This window comes from Bos javanicus, chromosome 20, assembly GCF_032452875.1.
Source record: "Bos javanicus breed banteng chromosome 20, ARS-OSU_banteng_1.0, whole genome shotgun sequence".
Lineage (NCBI taxonomy): Eukaryota > Metazoa > Chordata > Mammalia > Artiodactyla > Bovidae > Bos > Bos javanicus.
This window is the reverse complement of record NC_083887.1, coordinates 35,963,331-35,977,864: the sequence shown is the minus strand read 5'-3', so window position 1 is coordinate 35,977,864 and position 14,534 is coordinate 35,963,331. Positions and strand designations below refer to the sequence as shown.

Here is a 14,534-nt window from a genome sequence, read left to right as displayed (position 1 = left end):
ATGCAGGAGACTTGGGTTTGATCCCTGGGTCAGGAAGATCCTTTGGAAAAAGGATTGGCTACCCACTCCAGTATTCTTGCCTGGAGAGCTCCATAGACAGAGGAGCCTGGAGAGCTACAGTCCAGAGCATCGCACAGTCAGACACGACTGAGCGACTGAGCACACAAGCACACACAGGCCTCAAGATGGAGTGAGTCCACTTCAACTGGGGCTTCTTGGTCAAGGCTTCTGTGCAGGTGAAGTTCACACACACATATTCCTCATCAGTCCTCGTGGTTTGCAACGTGAAAGTGTTACTCGCTCAGTTATGTCCAACTCTGCGACCCCATGGACCGAAGCCTGCAAGGATCCTCTGTCCATGAGATTCTCCAGGCAAGAATCCTGGAGTGGGTAGCCATGCCCTTCTCCAGAGGATCTTCCCAACCCAGGGATCAAACCCAGGTCTCCAGCACTGCAGGCAGGTTCTTTTCCATCTGAGCCACCAGGGAAGATCCCACCATGACCCACCAGCAGCATCACTTGGGAACTTCTTCGGAATGCAGATTCTTAGACTGCTTCCCAGACTTACTGAATCAGAAACCCTGGGGGCCAGGCTTAGCAATTTGTTTTAAGAAACCCTCATGGTGATTCTGATGCAATTTGGGAACCAAAGTTTGAGTCCCTCTTTTATGGATGCAAATCAAGACCTCAGTTTGCTGTTGTGGCTAGTACCTGAGCATCAGTGATATGCAAATGCAAAGAAAGGGCTGGGGGATTCCAAGCCTGGAAAAGATCCTTACCTGAATTCCAGCAGCCTAGTACTCTTATTGAAGAACTCAGATGTTAAGAGCAACAGCTGATAAGGTGAATGAGTCCTAGTTCTAGGACAGTGTATATATTCCAATAAAACATAATTCACTAGTCTTTGGAAATACATCATGATGCTTTTCTCTTTGCAAATTAAAATACTTGGCCAATCCTAGAGAAAGCAAACGACTTCCCAGGTAGCTCTAGTGGTAAAGAACCTGCCTCCGAATGCAGGAGACACAAGAGACGTGAATTTGATCCCTGGGTCAGGAAGATCTCCTGGAGGAGGGCACAACTCCCACTGCAGTATTCTTGCCTGGAGAATCCCATGGACAGAGGAGCCTGGCGGGCTACAGTCTCTAGGGTTGCACCGAGTCAGACATGACTGAAATGACTTGGTACACATGCACACAGAGAAAGCAAAACAATCTCCCAAGCAAATTTCTCAAGGGCCTCAAGATGCAGCCCTCATGGAAATTGTCTGGTTGGCCTCAAAGGAACTTCTGATCATTGATACATTTCATGTTTGGTCATGTACAGGAGGAAGTGATTGGAGATTTGAAACCAGGCACTGAATACCGCGTGAGCATTGCAGCTTACAGCCAGACTGGCAAAGGGCGGCTTAGCTCTCCTCAGCATGTTACTACTTTGCCCCAAGGTAAAATGGGTCTGATTCATTAATAATAAGAACTGTTATTTAGGGCTATTCATTCATCCCTCCATTCAGATATACCAATGAGGACCGACTCTGTGCCAGGCTACACTAGGCTCTGGGAATTCAGTGGTGAACAAAACAGGCACAGCCCCTGCCCTCTTAAAACTTGGCAGGATGGGTCAAGATATTATCTATTTAGTGTGTGGCCATAGATAATGACAAGTGTTTTCCAACATGATATAAGATCTTCTTTTGTAAGATCCGATATAGAGGTGCAGTAAGAATTCCCTAAGGACGTAACTGCTAAGTAGACATCTGATAAGTAAGTGGGAATTAAGAAGGTGAGGAAGAGGGGTGGGAAAAGAGATTTTACAGGCCAGGGAAATCTAACAAGTGCTCACTGAGGTGGTGGTGCGGTGGGTACGGGGGGACGCAGGTGGTCTGAAAGCGTCGTTGCTCTCAGGAGCTCCCTGGGGAGGGAGAGGTGCATGGTTAGCGTGTAACTCAGTGTTATCTGAGTCCACTCACGGCTCTGGAGCACTCAGAGGGAGCACTTCCTCACCCCAAGTCTTAGGAAGGTTTCAGAAAGAACCATATCTTTGGCCTGGCTTTTGAAATCTGCATAGGATTTTGCTAGGAAGAGGAGGCAGGAAAAATATTTCTGGCCAAAGCAACAGTGTAAAGTTGGCAGATGTGAAAGTCTGGATGTGAAAATAGTAACAGCAGTGACCTTGGGGTGATAGAATCATCCTACATCTTCACACATGAGACTTTCCAGATGTCCTACCATTGGCATGTATTCTGATGATGGGGGTGGGGGGAAGGGAGGAGGTCCACACACAGAAGAGTGGAAAGTAAGTGCCGTTACATTAAACATTTCATTTTCCTCATAAGTAAATATCAAGGGGCTTCCCTGATAGCTCAGTTGGTAAAGAATCCGCCTGCAGTGCAGGAGACCCCAGTTCAATTCCTGGGTTGAGAAGATCTGCTGGAGTAGGGATAGGCTACCCACTCCAGTATTCTTGGGCTTCCCTTGTGGCCCAGCTGGTAAAGAAACTGCCTGCAATTCAGGAGACCTGGCTTCGATCCCTGGGTTGGGAAGATCCCCTGGAGAAGGGAAAGGCTATGTCCCTCCAGTATTCTGGCCTGGAGAATTCCATGGACTGTATAGTTCATGGGGTTGCAAAGAGTTGGACATGACTGAGTGGCTTTCACTTTCAAGTAAGTATCAATTCCAACACGCGCACAGAGGTCTTAAAGGGAACACAATACTGTGTGTCCTGGGGTCAGTAGTCTGCACATAATTTAATTTAGTCGGATTTCCAGCCAGGGGGGCTTGGGGAGGAAGGGAAGATCAGCTCTTATTGATAAACCTTATACAAATCCAGTGGAGAATCCAGTTATGATTTTTGGGTGTATGCTTATTTTGGTTTGGACTTTGAGAGGCTGTTCTGAACAGAGATGTTTAGGTTGTAGAAAGCACATTTTTTTTGGATACGTGAAACCTCTCCAACGGCAAGGACTACAGCCAACTCCAGTTGTTTGCTGTCCTGCCTAGATTCCTGCCTGCCTCCAACAGCACCCCAGCAGCCGCACGTCATTGTGGTTTCTGATTCCGAGGTGGCCCTGTCTTGGAAACCTGGAGAGAGTGAAGGAAGCTCTCCTATTCAGTACTATTCTGTGGAATTCACCAGGTAAGTCTGTGTGTCATGTTCAGAAGCCAAATGTATTGACCTCAGGTATTCCAAACACCGTAGAAGTCTCCATTGCATGTGTGTTGAAGAGATGACAAAGGCTTGGAGGCTTGACTTGGGCCAACACCAGTCTCTAGCCTTCTTTGATGGTGGGTCATCTGGTAAACCTGTCTATACTCACCTCTTGCCCATTTCCCTGCCTCAGTCAGACTGTCCTAGGCTCTGAAAACTCCCGAGGTACCACTGCCAACAAGCTTTTCAAGCTCACCACTGCATTTCAAGCTCAAAACATAACTCTCTGGCTCTGAAATATTTTGATTGAAGTGTATGTTTGACGGTGACTTTCTCGAGGGAGAGGAAAAAAAAAAAACTTTAAAAGCAACTGCAGGGCATTGTTTCCTTTACATCCATATTGCTGTGGGGCAAGTTTCTTGGTTTGGTTTCAGCTTTTTTCTCTCATCTACTTCTCCAGCTCTCATATTCAGCTCATCAGAGGGCAGAAGAGTGATTAGAAGTTCTTCTAAGAACTTACAGGTGTAAAAACATGGATTCTCAATGCTGCTGTGTAATTTTAAGCAAAAACAAAAACCCGAATACCCCAACCAACCAATGAGCAAAAGTAATTCCCCATCTAGGACTCTTCCTTTGAGCTCTAGTTGCAGCTGAATTTTGAATGGAGCACCTAGCTAAGGAAAACAAAGTTTGTGGAGTTGGTGTTCTCTACGTTAAAAGTGACAGGGTTTGTCTGAGGCCAGTTGCTTCACGGATTCATAAAGAGACTTATTTAGCACCTCATTCCTGAGGCTCTCTGAAGCTGGGACAAAGGATTCTACCAAGATTTTATTAGCTCTGCTTCCGTTTCTTGACTTCCTAGCCTGTTTTTTGGTAGTAGAAAACAGATATTTGTTTCTTCAGAGAAGTCCTGCACTGAGTCTCTTTAAGGCTTGAGTACAGAGCTCATTTCAGGAGGGACTTATTGAACTGTAAGTGGCAGGAGCTTGAAAGATGAGACCATAATGTACTGGTCCCTGTGATGGTCAAGTCCTGTGACAAATCTAAATTCGAGGAAGATGAACTCCGTGTCACATCAGCAGTCTGTCTCCCTCCGTCTCTGTGCAGTGTTTCCCCCTTTATTGGCTTTATTTTCAGGCTCTTCCAATAGTGTGGCAAGATGGCCACCAGGCACTGAAAGCTTGCTGTCTACTAGCCTGGCTCCCCACGGAGAAGAGTGGGTCTTTCTCAGTGGACACATTAGAGCCTTAGTATTTATTCTAGTTGGCCAAGCTCCGGTCCCAATCATAGTGGCCAAGGAGAAAAGTATCCTAATTAGCCAGGCACTTAAATTCCGAGTTCTGGAACTAAGGACTGGTGGGTCGCTCAGATCTGAAGTATACTAACTGAGGGTTCCTTAAGGTTGCATTCTTAAAGGAAAATTGTGCAATTAATGGAAAAGGGAGGAACAGATGCTGGGAAAATCTAAAAATAAATAAAAGATGTTCTCAGCAAAGCTCCAGACCAATGCCCTTCATTGAAGATAATCTACAGTCCTGCTGTTGAACAGATTTGGTAGGCAAAGCCCGGAATGTGCCCGGAGTAGAAAGATTCTAAGCCTGGTTCAAATAGTAAAACTGTGACAACAGAAGTTCTTACAACTTAGCTTTCTCATCTGTAAAACTTAGAGTGAAACTTATAATTTCTAATTTACTTGCCCAACACAAGCAAAGCAAAATGTAATACTTTCAAATTTTGAAAAATGTGCAATGTTTTTCATAATAGCCCAGCAGATCATCTCTGTAACTTCCAGCAAAAATGATGGCTATCATTTACTGTTAATTTTGTGGTAAAACCTGTGTTTTTAAAAAAATTAAGTCTGACATATTGGTAAAAGGTGAAAATTACAGTTTCTTGACCTGTATGTGGGCTTCCCAGGTGGTTTAGTGGTAAAGAATGTTTGATCCCTTTGTCGGGAAGATCCCCTGGAGAAGAAAATGGCAACCTACTCCAGTATGCTTGCTTGGGAAATCCCATGGACAGAGGAGCCTTGTGGGCTACTGCCCATGGGGTTGCAAAAGAGTTGAACATGACTTAGGGACTAAACCACAACAACCTGTGCCAACAAATGAAAAGTAGAATCTGAAGGCTGGATTTAGAACCAGAACTGGAAGGGAGTGCTTGTTGCCTCTTCTGCCACCAGCAGGGGGCACTGTGTAAGTCATTTCGCCTCCTATAGCCACACAGTTTGAAGTCTCCAAAAGGAGAATGTTTTAAGAGGACTTTGGTAAAAATAGACTTATTTGGAAGAGGGAATGAGAAAGTCAGGAGGGGGATGGAGGACATATGACTTGTGTTACAGAAGTCGCTTCTACAGGCAATGGGGTTTCTAAAGGGGTCTGACTCCATGGAGTTCTCTTTGGAGCACAGATTTACTCTTGAATTTGCTTATCAAAAAGACAGGAGCCATTTTCCCCTGGTAAAACAAACTTCCCACCCTTCCAGGCTTGGCTGGCCTGTGGATTAAGGAGGTAGGTCTAGGGATCGAAGGAGCAGTGACGTGAGCACAGTGTGTGCTTTTTTTCTATGCTGGCCTTGAGAGGCGAGTTAGGCTCACAGGAAACTCTGTATCGCACCTGCTGCTGAATCAGAACAAGGGCAAGTGACACAGGCCCCAAAAGCATTGACTACGCTGTCCTTATATGGGTGATAAGTAAATATGGGTGATAAATAAATATGGATGATAGCTTCTTCCCACCTTATAGTGCATCATGAGGAGGACCAAGTAAATTCACATACGAGAAAGAACTTCGTAGATGTCAGAAAATCGAAACAAGTGTAAGGTGTATATGGGTGTTATGTACCTACATTTAACAATTGTAATTCTTCTCCAGCAAAAGATGCATCTTAACATTGAGAATGTTATTACCTCTAACATTTGAGGGACTCAGACCCCAAATTCTGTGTATAAATATTTTAAAGGTTTATACCATTTTAACAAACTGTTAAATTTTTTTTTTATGTTTATCTTAACAAGTATGTCTTTACAATGTCCTGGAAAGCTAGGTTCAAACTGAAGTGTTCCAAGTGGAATATGATGGAATGGGGAAAGCTAGCTTCTGGTTCCAGCTCCTATACTAGGGATTCTGCTTCTGTTATCTCTTCCGAATACGTACTCTAAGTCAAGTTAGTTTATCTCAGAACCTCCATTTCCTCATCTGTCGTATTAAGCTAATGTGACCTTCATTGAAGAATTGTTGCTTATAGTCTTCAAAAAGTTTATTCATAGTAGACATTCTGTATCTGTTCCTTTTCCCCATGCCACTATTTCCCCTTCACAAAGAAAGATATTGGGACTCAATTGCTTAAGTTGCTTTGCCAAGGTAAAATGACTGGTTAGGGACAAAATGAAAATTAAACTTCAGGTCTCCTGATTTCCAGCCCAGTGCTTTTTCCACAAAGCCCCACATCCTCTTTGCATTTGTGATCCACCTTTGGAGAGGTAAGCATGGACTCAGCCCACCTGGAGCCCTGCTGGCTGAAGAAATGGGAAGCCTCATCTTAGGCTGCTATTTGCTGTTATTCCAGAAAGAAAGCTCTCACAGCTTGTTGTGCATTTAGAGTTTGGCTGCAAAATAAATCCCCACATTCATTTGTAAACATCTCAGACTCTATCCCATTTCAGTCGAGAGCCTGAGGATGTGTGTTTAGAGAGAGCTTTCCTGGACTCTCAATCAGAAACTGCAGTTAGTGTGAGAGAGACTTTGGGGGTCTTCAGTTTTCTTTTTTCCCAGAGAGGTCTGTTTAATGCTTAACTTGAGGTTTTTTTGCCCAGATACCTCCTGTGTACAGAAACACCTGTGACAGGTCTCTATGTGAGCCAAAATGTTTATTTTATACCCAAGAGGCAGGCTTTTGACAGCCCAAGGCTAAGAAATTGTAGAATCAGTGTATTGCCAGTGGTTATCCTCAGGTTTCACCTGAATGTGAAGTTCTTGTCTGAGTTCTATCACTGGAAGATGAGATTCCAGTCCTCTGTCTTGGTAGGCGCTTATCCATCAGTTGCGGTTCTTATTCAACAAGGATAATGATATCAAAGACACTGTTACAAAATAGACTAAAAATTTTCCGAGGAAATATTTAATTGGCTAATAAAAGATTAACCTGAAAAACTATAGATGGGCCACTGACTGCTTTTCTGCTAGTTTTGTTCATATTTGGACACTTCATGTATGTGTGATGCATGAAAGGGGGCTTCCCTGGTGGCTTGGACAGTAAAGAATCTGCCTGCAATGCAGGAGACTCAGGTTCAATCCCTGGGTCTGGAAGGTCCCCTGGAGAAAGGAATGGCAATCCAGTATTCTTGCCTGGAAAATTCCATTTGGACATTTCATGTATTTATCATGCTCTCTTAAGTTATGGGCTTTAGGACCAAGCAAAGTTTTGTTCCTCATCCAGCTTCTATATCCTGTAAATTGGAGGATACCTACGCATGAGCACCTTAAACAGACGCTCTCAGTATCAGAGATGAAGTTTGGTTTCTGACTTAGGCAGGATGACGCTTTCAGATGAGAGTAATTTTCATAATCTCTCCCAAGGTTGCCCTGGGGGCTATTCATTAGCTTCCTTATTTACAGTAGATTTTAAATTTTTAATCAGTGTAGAAAATATTTGAAGAAGCAAATTCTAAGTAAGCCTGCAGGCTGTAACATATCTTGCAATGATTTTAAAACTTTTTCCTCCTGCTTTTCTAGAACAGAAAAACCATGCATTTGGGGTAGGAAAGGTATTTTATTTCTAAAGTGATACTGAAAATTTCTTTGTGGGCAGCAATCTTAGTGTTTATTGAAATATGAACCAAGCATAAATATAGCTACCTATGTTTTGAAATATTTTGGCTATAAATATCTGAGAAACTTTCCTCCTTCTGCCTAAGCATTTCCCTAGGGTAAGTGCTTTTCTCATAAGCAAAAAGTATATACTATGGTGGCAATGAAAATCCAAAGGCCTGGAAAAATAGTCCTTTGAAGTTTCAATTGAGGTAACATGTTCCATATATGCTATCTATCAAGTTGGTTAAAGGTAAAAATAGTTTTTATTTAACTTACCTATACAGTAAGTGGAGAAGGAAATGGCAACCCACTCCAGTATTCTTGCCTGGAGAATCCCAGGGACAGAGGAGCCTAGTGGGCTGCCGTCTATGGGGTCGCACAGAGTCAGACACGATGAAGCGACGCAGCAGCAGCAGCAGCAGCAGCATGCAGCAAGTCCCCTACATATGAACCAGTTCTGTTCTGAGAGTGCATTCGTAAATCCAGTTTTTTTCATGTCCAGCAAAGTAGGTACCGAACTAACACAATTGCCTATATATGACTGTACTATAAGAGGTTTATAACATTTTTCACAAAAATAATATATAAAAAAAAAATAGAGAAAACATTTTTAATCTTACAGTACAGTACCTTGAAGAGTGCAGCAGTACCTGCTACCTCACCACTGCTTTTGTGCTTGCTTCTGGACATCCTGAGCTTGAAACAAAGATTCTGTACTGCTGTATCCTGTACAGTACCGTACAGTAAAGTACACAAAAACACAGCCATTTGTAGCGGATATATGCATGTGACACCAGACATGTGAACTAACTTACATGATTAGCCATGTGAACACATGTTCACATTTTGAAAGTTCACAACTTGAAGGTTTGTATGCAGGGAGCTCACTATGTAGCTTTTTCTATAGGTGTAACCTGATTGATTAAAATTGCTTCAGAGCTTTGCACTGTCCACTGTTAGAAAGGACAGATGAAAACTCTTTTCAGTAATTTTCAATAAAAAGGCCACTAAGGCTAATTTTGAGTGCATGTGAAAGTTCAAAACATTTCTGTGTGTTTTAGGGACACAGGTCAAGAAATGATCTCTAAATCTCAACCCAAGACAGGAATACTAATAAATATGAAAGAGAAGTGCTGCCTCTCTTTTCTCTTTCACACCTTTCTGCCTAAATAATTCCCTGGTCCCTTGCAGATGCCTTCCCTAATAAGACTTGGAAAATTCATCTTCACGCAGAGCTGCTTTTACACTAATTGTAATGTCTACATATTGGTTTTACTTGAGAATCTCAAGGTCATGCACACCTGGGTGGGTTTTGAAAATTATTTTACAAATTGATATTTTTGTCAAAACTCATCATCTGTCTTTCCATCCCATCATCAACTTCCTTGGGCTAGAAGTAGCAAGTGAATTTAATTAGTTTCCTCTTAGGCATTGACCCTGCAAAGACTGTTCCTGAAATGCAGATCAAGTTTGGGATTCAGAGTGGAAGCTGAATGGATTATGGATTTTCCTTGAATAGTTTTAAGGGATGACATGGTGTGACTCATGGTCAAGGTCACCGTCTTTGAAGGTTAAGGAAAGTGTTCCATTCAGAACTGAGTCTTACAGTCCAGTATTTGGTATTATCTCTCGGGTTCAAGTTTGTCCACATGTGAAATCAGAAGACACAGTTCTGAGCTGGCCTCTGATCTTGGGGACAAGTGGCTTGATTCCAGTTTTAAGCTTTCTTACATGTGAAATAATGCTGAACAGTTTGACTTCTAAAATCTGATGACTCTGATTTTCTGTCCTTGTGATCCTGCCTCCTTGTCCAACGCTAGTCTCCACCATTTTTAAACCATAAGATTTTAGCTAGATTACTTAACTTCTCCGTGCCTCAGATAGAAGAATGGAGATAATTTCCTTACCTCACAGAGTTGTTATGAGATTAAATGAGTTAATGCCTACATAATGCACAGAACAGCACTTGTTATACAGTAAGTGCTCAATCAGTGCAAACGATTCTTAGTAAGGCTTTTATGATAGGTCTTTTCTGTTTTCCTTTATAGCCGTGTTCTTTCTTGTCTAGAGGTCTTTATGCTTGCTATCCTCTGCTAGGATGGTTCTTCCGCTTCTTTACCTAGCTAACTAACTGTTGTTCATCCTTCATTTCCTCTGCTGAAGTACCACTTCCTCTACGAAGGCTTGCCTGAATCCCTGCCCCCACCTCAGACTAGGTTAGGTATACCTGCAACATTTACTAGCAACACTTAGCACACTTGTTAATTACTTGATCAGTGTCTGTCTTCCTTGCCAGGACATGCAGGTAACATCTTGGCTTGCTCCGCTCTGGAATAAGATGCCTAGCATGGAGGAAACATAGCACATTTCAAACAGGTGCTGGAGAACCTTTGGACATAGGCGGTCATGGGATTGAATCCAGAGACTGTCAACAAATAGCTGCCAACTTAGCAAGATCCTTAACCCTCTGAACCTTACTTCCCTTGGCTGTAAAGTAGGGATGACAACTGTGGATACTTCAGGAGGGTTGTGAAGATAAATAGATGTCTACTTCCCAGGTGGTGGAGTAGTAAAAGTATCTGCTTGCCAATGAAGGAGATGCAAGTTCAATCCCTGGGTAGGGAAGATCCCTTGAAGAAGGAAATGGCAACCCACTCCAGTATTCTTGCCTGGAGAATTCCATGGACAGAGCAGCCTGGCAGGCTACAGTCCACGGGGTCACAAGGAGTCAGACAAGACTAAGTGACTGAGCACGCATAATGTTTAGAAGAGTGGCTTGTGGAATAATGTTTTTAAATGTCAACTCTTTTCTTTGCCCTGAGCCACATGGAAACTTATGGGCACACTAATCACAGGAGATTCAGTGAATCCTTTAGCACTAATTTCCAAGGCCACAACAGTAACCAACATCCTTCCTTAACAACTATAGAAAAAAAATAAACAGACAATACCCAAACTGGATCTGCACGCATGTCTCCTCTCCTTCCCCCCAATCCAAAGCTGTTCATTGCTTTTGTTTTCTCATCGTAAAAGGGATAGCGGTATGTGGTAACACTTCAGATAATACCTAATGCATAAGACTAACTTGAAGGCTCCCATTGTGATTTTATTTCATATTGCATGATAACTTGTATTTTGGAGACTTTATAACAGGCAAGTGAATTGCCAGTTGCCAACCTGTTTCATAGTGTTTTACTAGAGTTTATAGCAATAACTGGGCAAATGTCTGTAACATTTAACAGTGATGTAGCTCTGTGTTGGTTTTCCTGCCCCCAAAAGTATAAATTTGATATAGTTAAAGAATTGTCCTTACACAATTAATTAATTTTGGAGAGAGTAGGAAACAACAACAAAAAACCCCCTTTCTTGTCATCAAAGTATTAAGAAAGTTGTGCTAATTATGAACCTTCCTTGCCACCAACAGTAGAAGTAGAAATAAGCAAGAATAGGCTTGTTTGGCTGTCGGCTACCATTTCACCATTTCACCATTTCATGTTAACAAGTGGTGGTTTGTGAAAACTCCTTTTTTACCTTTAGTTTCCAAATTGAAAATTTCAGAACCACCTTCCAGAGTAGTGTCTCGTCCTAGAAATTCTGATAGCCATCAAGTTTCTCCACTCAGGCTCAAAAGGAAGGGCGATTCTGAATGTTTTTGCAGAAGTTTCACCTACAGTTCTACAAATTGATCGCTTAAAGCTTCAGTGCCTCCTACCGTGAGCTTTCCTGATGTAATCCTGGGTCAGATTGATGGGAGGTGACACAAATCGAATTCTTGCATACCAGCATTGGGAGTCATTTGTAAACTGTAAATGAAAGTGAGCTCTCTAGTGCCCCGCCAGGGACAACTTGCCAGCTGAGTTTAGCATTACTCCATTCTATCCATCTGTTTGTCGTTTGGTTGGGTTGAACCAATTCATAAATGAAGAAAGCTGAAGGTCAAATAATACATCGTTGTTTTTTTTTTTCCTTGACTGTGATTACTTAGCAGTTTTGGACTTCCTCTGCAGTTCATTTTAATGTAGAGCAAATCCTGCCTAAAACCAACTCTGTAAAATTGAGAGACTTAGAGACCTTTCTGAGCATGAGATTTTCTTTCACTCCTTTGTGTTCATTCTGGATAATCTATGGGATCTTAAAGCAGGGTGCTTAACCTGCAGTCTGTGTGTCCCCAAAGGGTTCATGGATAGAAGGCCAGGGGTCCCTGAACTTTGATTGGACAAAAATTCATCCTTAGCTTTACCAGCTGAAATTTAATTTATTCAAATACAAATATAGTCAACTGCAGTGGCATTAGCAATTCCTATGCCTTTGTCATCTTTAGAATCATAGATATGTTCTTATCCCGTTACAATTGTTGCATATATCTCAAAGTTCCATTTATGCATATTACTAAGATGAAATTATTATAGTTAATGAATCCGTATCTAGGTATTATTTGCTGCATTAATGAAGAAGTATAATGATACGTATATTGACTTATCATAATTTTATTATTGTTTAGGTCATTGTTTCTAGTATATTTAACCTGGTATAGGTTTCCTTGGTAATCCTATGCATTTTATGCATTTAAAGATATTATTCTAAAAAGGGATTCCAGGCTTCTACAGATGGTTAAAATAGCACAAACAAGGTTAAATAAAGACTGTTGTCTTAGACCAAGGGTTGACAAACTCTTTCTACAGGGCCAGGTAGTAAATATTTTGTGCTTTGGCAGCTATATGGTCTTTATCTTAGCTATTGAACTCTGCCTTTGTAGCCAGAACACAACCATAGATAATACCTAAATAAATAGGTGTGGTTGTGTTTCAATAAAACTTTATAAGAACTGACAGCCAGCTGAAGTTTGCCACCCTCTGGTTTAGGGCATCATGTTATTCCCAGTGTCCAAGCCTGAAGATATTTCAGTTCAGTTCAGTTCATCCTTATGTGCACACATTCATCCAAACATGTACATATCGAGCATCCTCCGTGTGCAAAGCATGTGCAAGAGATTTTGGGGTGAATGGGCTGCTACCTTTGGTGGAGCAGTCCAGTGGGGAAGGCAGAGGAGCAGAGTACAGAGTGGTGAGTGTTGTGGGCAGGGGTGGAGTTCCAGGGGCCTAGGGGAACACAACTTTGACATTTAACCCAGTTCTGAAGGAATCTGGGAAGGCTTCTTAAAGGAGCCAAGAAGGATACATCAGTGATAATCAGGAACAAGGGGAGAGAGGAAGTGGCGTGGAACGGCTCAGGCTAGAAGAAACTACTCTAGCAGTGTCTTGGAGGCAAAAAGAAAATGCTCTTGGACCTGCTTAGAAGCCTGGAGCTCTCTGTGGTGAGAGAGAAGCCTGGGTAGGTAAATGAGGTTTGGAGCAGGAAAGGCTTTATAAAGGATCTCATGTTCGTCCTGAAGGGAATAGGGAGCTATGGGAAATGTCAAGTGGGAAAGGGACTGATAGAATTTGCATTTTGAAAGATCATGCAGACATTCCAGGGATCACAGAAATGAATAAGACAATAAGCATGTTAATGAGCTCACAGCTTACTAGGGAAGACAGAAATATAAAATTACATTAGAAGGTAATATATTCAGTATAATGGTAGAATCAGATTTAAGAGGTGAGAGAGTCCAGAGAAGAATCATTTCAATTCTCTTTTGGAAATGATGCTTGGAAGGAATAACATGAAAGAAAATATTGAAGGAAGGAGCTTCCAAATAATCCAGGGTCCTCCAGTAAACATTAAATCATGGAATTCTAGGTCCCATATTGAGGGAAGGAGGACACGTGTATCTTGGATTGTACTCTAATTAGGCTTTTGGTCCACTCTATCTCAGGCCCCGAAGAGTGGCCTCCACCGTCAAGGCCACTCTGGATGGTCTATGAATCCCCTAGAGGGCTGTTTTCTGCTCCAACAAATTCCACTCTCAAAAGAATTTTCTTAGCACTTAGCCTAAGCATTTCTTAGCATTTAGCCATCCCTAGTCCTGTTTCCTAGTTAATGTCTGTAGCATGCTTGAATGTCACTCCTCACCTCAGCTCAAACTTTCTGGAGAAGGGGTTCTCAACCCATGGACTCATTAGAAGGCAGAGAAATCAGTTGAAGGTGTCCTGACCAACAGTTTTTTGAAAGTAAAGTGGAACAGAAAAGAAAATATCAGAGGGCATCGCACATAATAAAAGTAAGAATTATTTTGTGAAACGTGTTTCAGTTGTGCTCGTTTCACAGTGTTCAGTGTGTCTCACTGTGGATCATTCAAAAATGTTGAAAAGCAGTGCCATAAAGAGTGCTGTCTCTAGAGCATGCGTGCTGTACTGCGCTAAGTTTCTGCAGTCGTGTCCGACTCTGTGTGACCCCATTGACTGTAATCTGCCAGGCTCCTCTGTCCATTGGATTCTCCAGGCAAATACTGGAGGGGTTGTTGTGCCCTCCTCCAGGGATCACCCCTACCCATGGATTGAACCCAGGTCTCTTACATCTTCTGCGTTGAAAGGCAAGTTCTTTACCACTAGCTCCACCTGGGAAGCCCTTAGTGGGATCTTACCAGCATTAAAAAAAAGAGAGAAAAGAAAAGAAGAGAAAATAGTAAAGTGAATA

The 14,534-nt window shown here is 42.2% G+C and overlaps 1 protein-coding gene across 1 annotated transcript in view; it reads left to right on the top strand.

Moving 5' to 3' along the window:
• The window catches only part of EGFLAM (EGF like, fibronectin type III and laminin G domains), a 193,843-nt gene that overhangs the window by 79,765 nt on the left and 99,544 nt on the right, over window positions 1-14,534 (top strand). Inside the window, exons 5-6 of the mRNA XM_061393685.1 lie at window positions 1,327-1,444; window positions 3,000-3,135. Coding sequence (XP_061249669.1) covers window positions 1,327-1,444; window positions 3,000-3,135 — 254 coding nt within the window. The remainder of the gene's footprint in view (window positions 1-1,326; window positions 1,445-2,999; window positions 3,136-14,534) is intronic.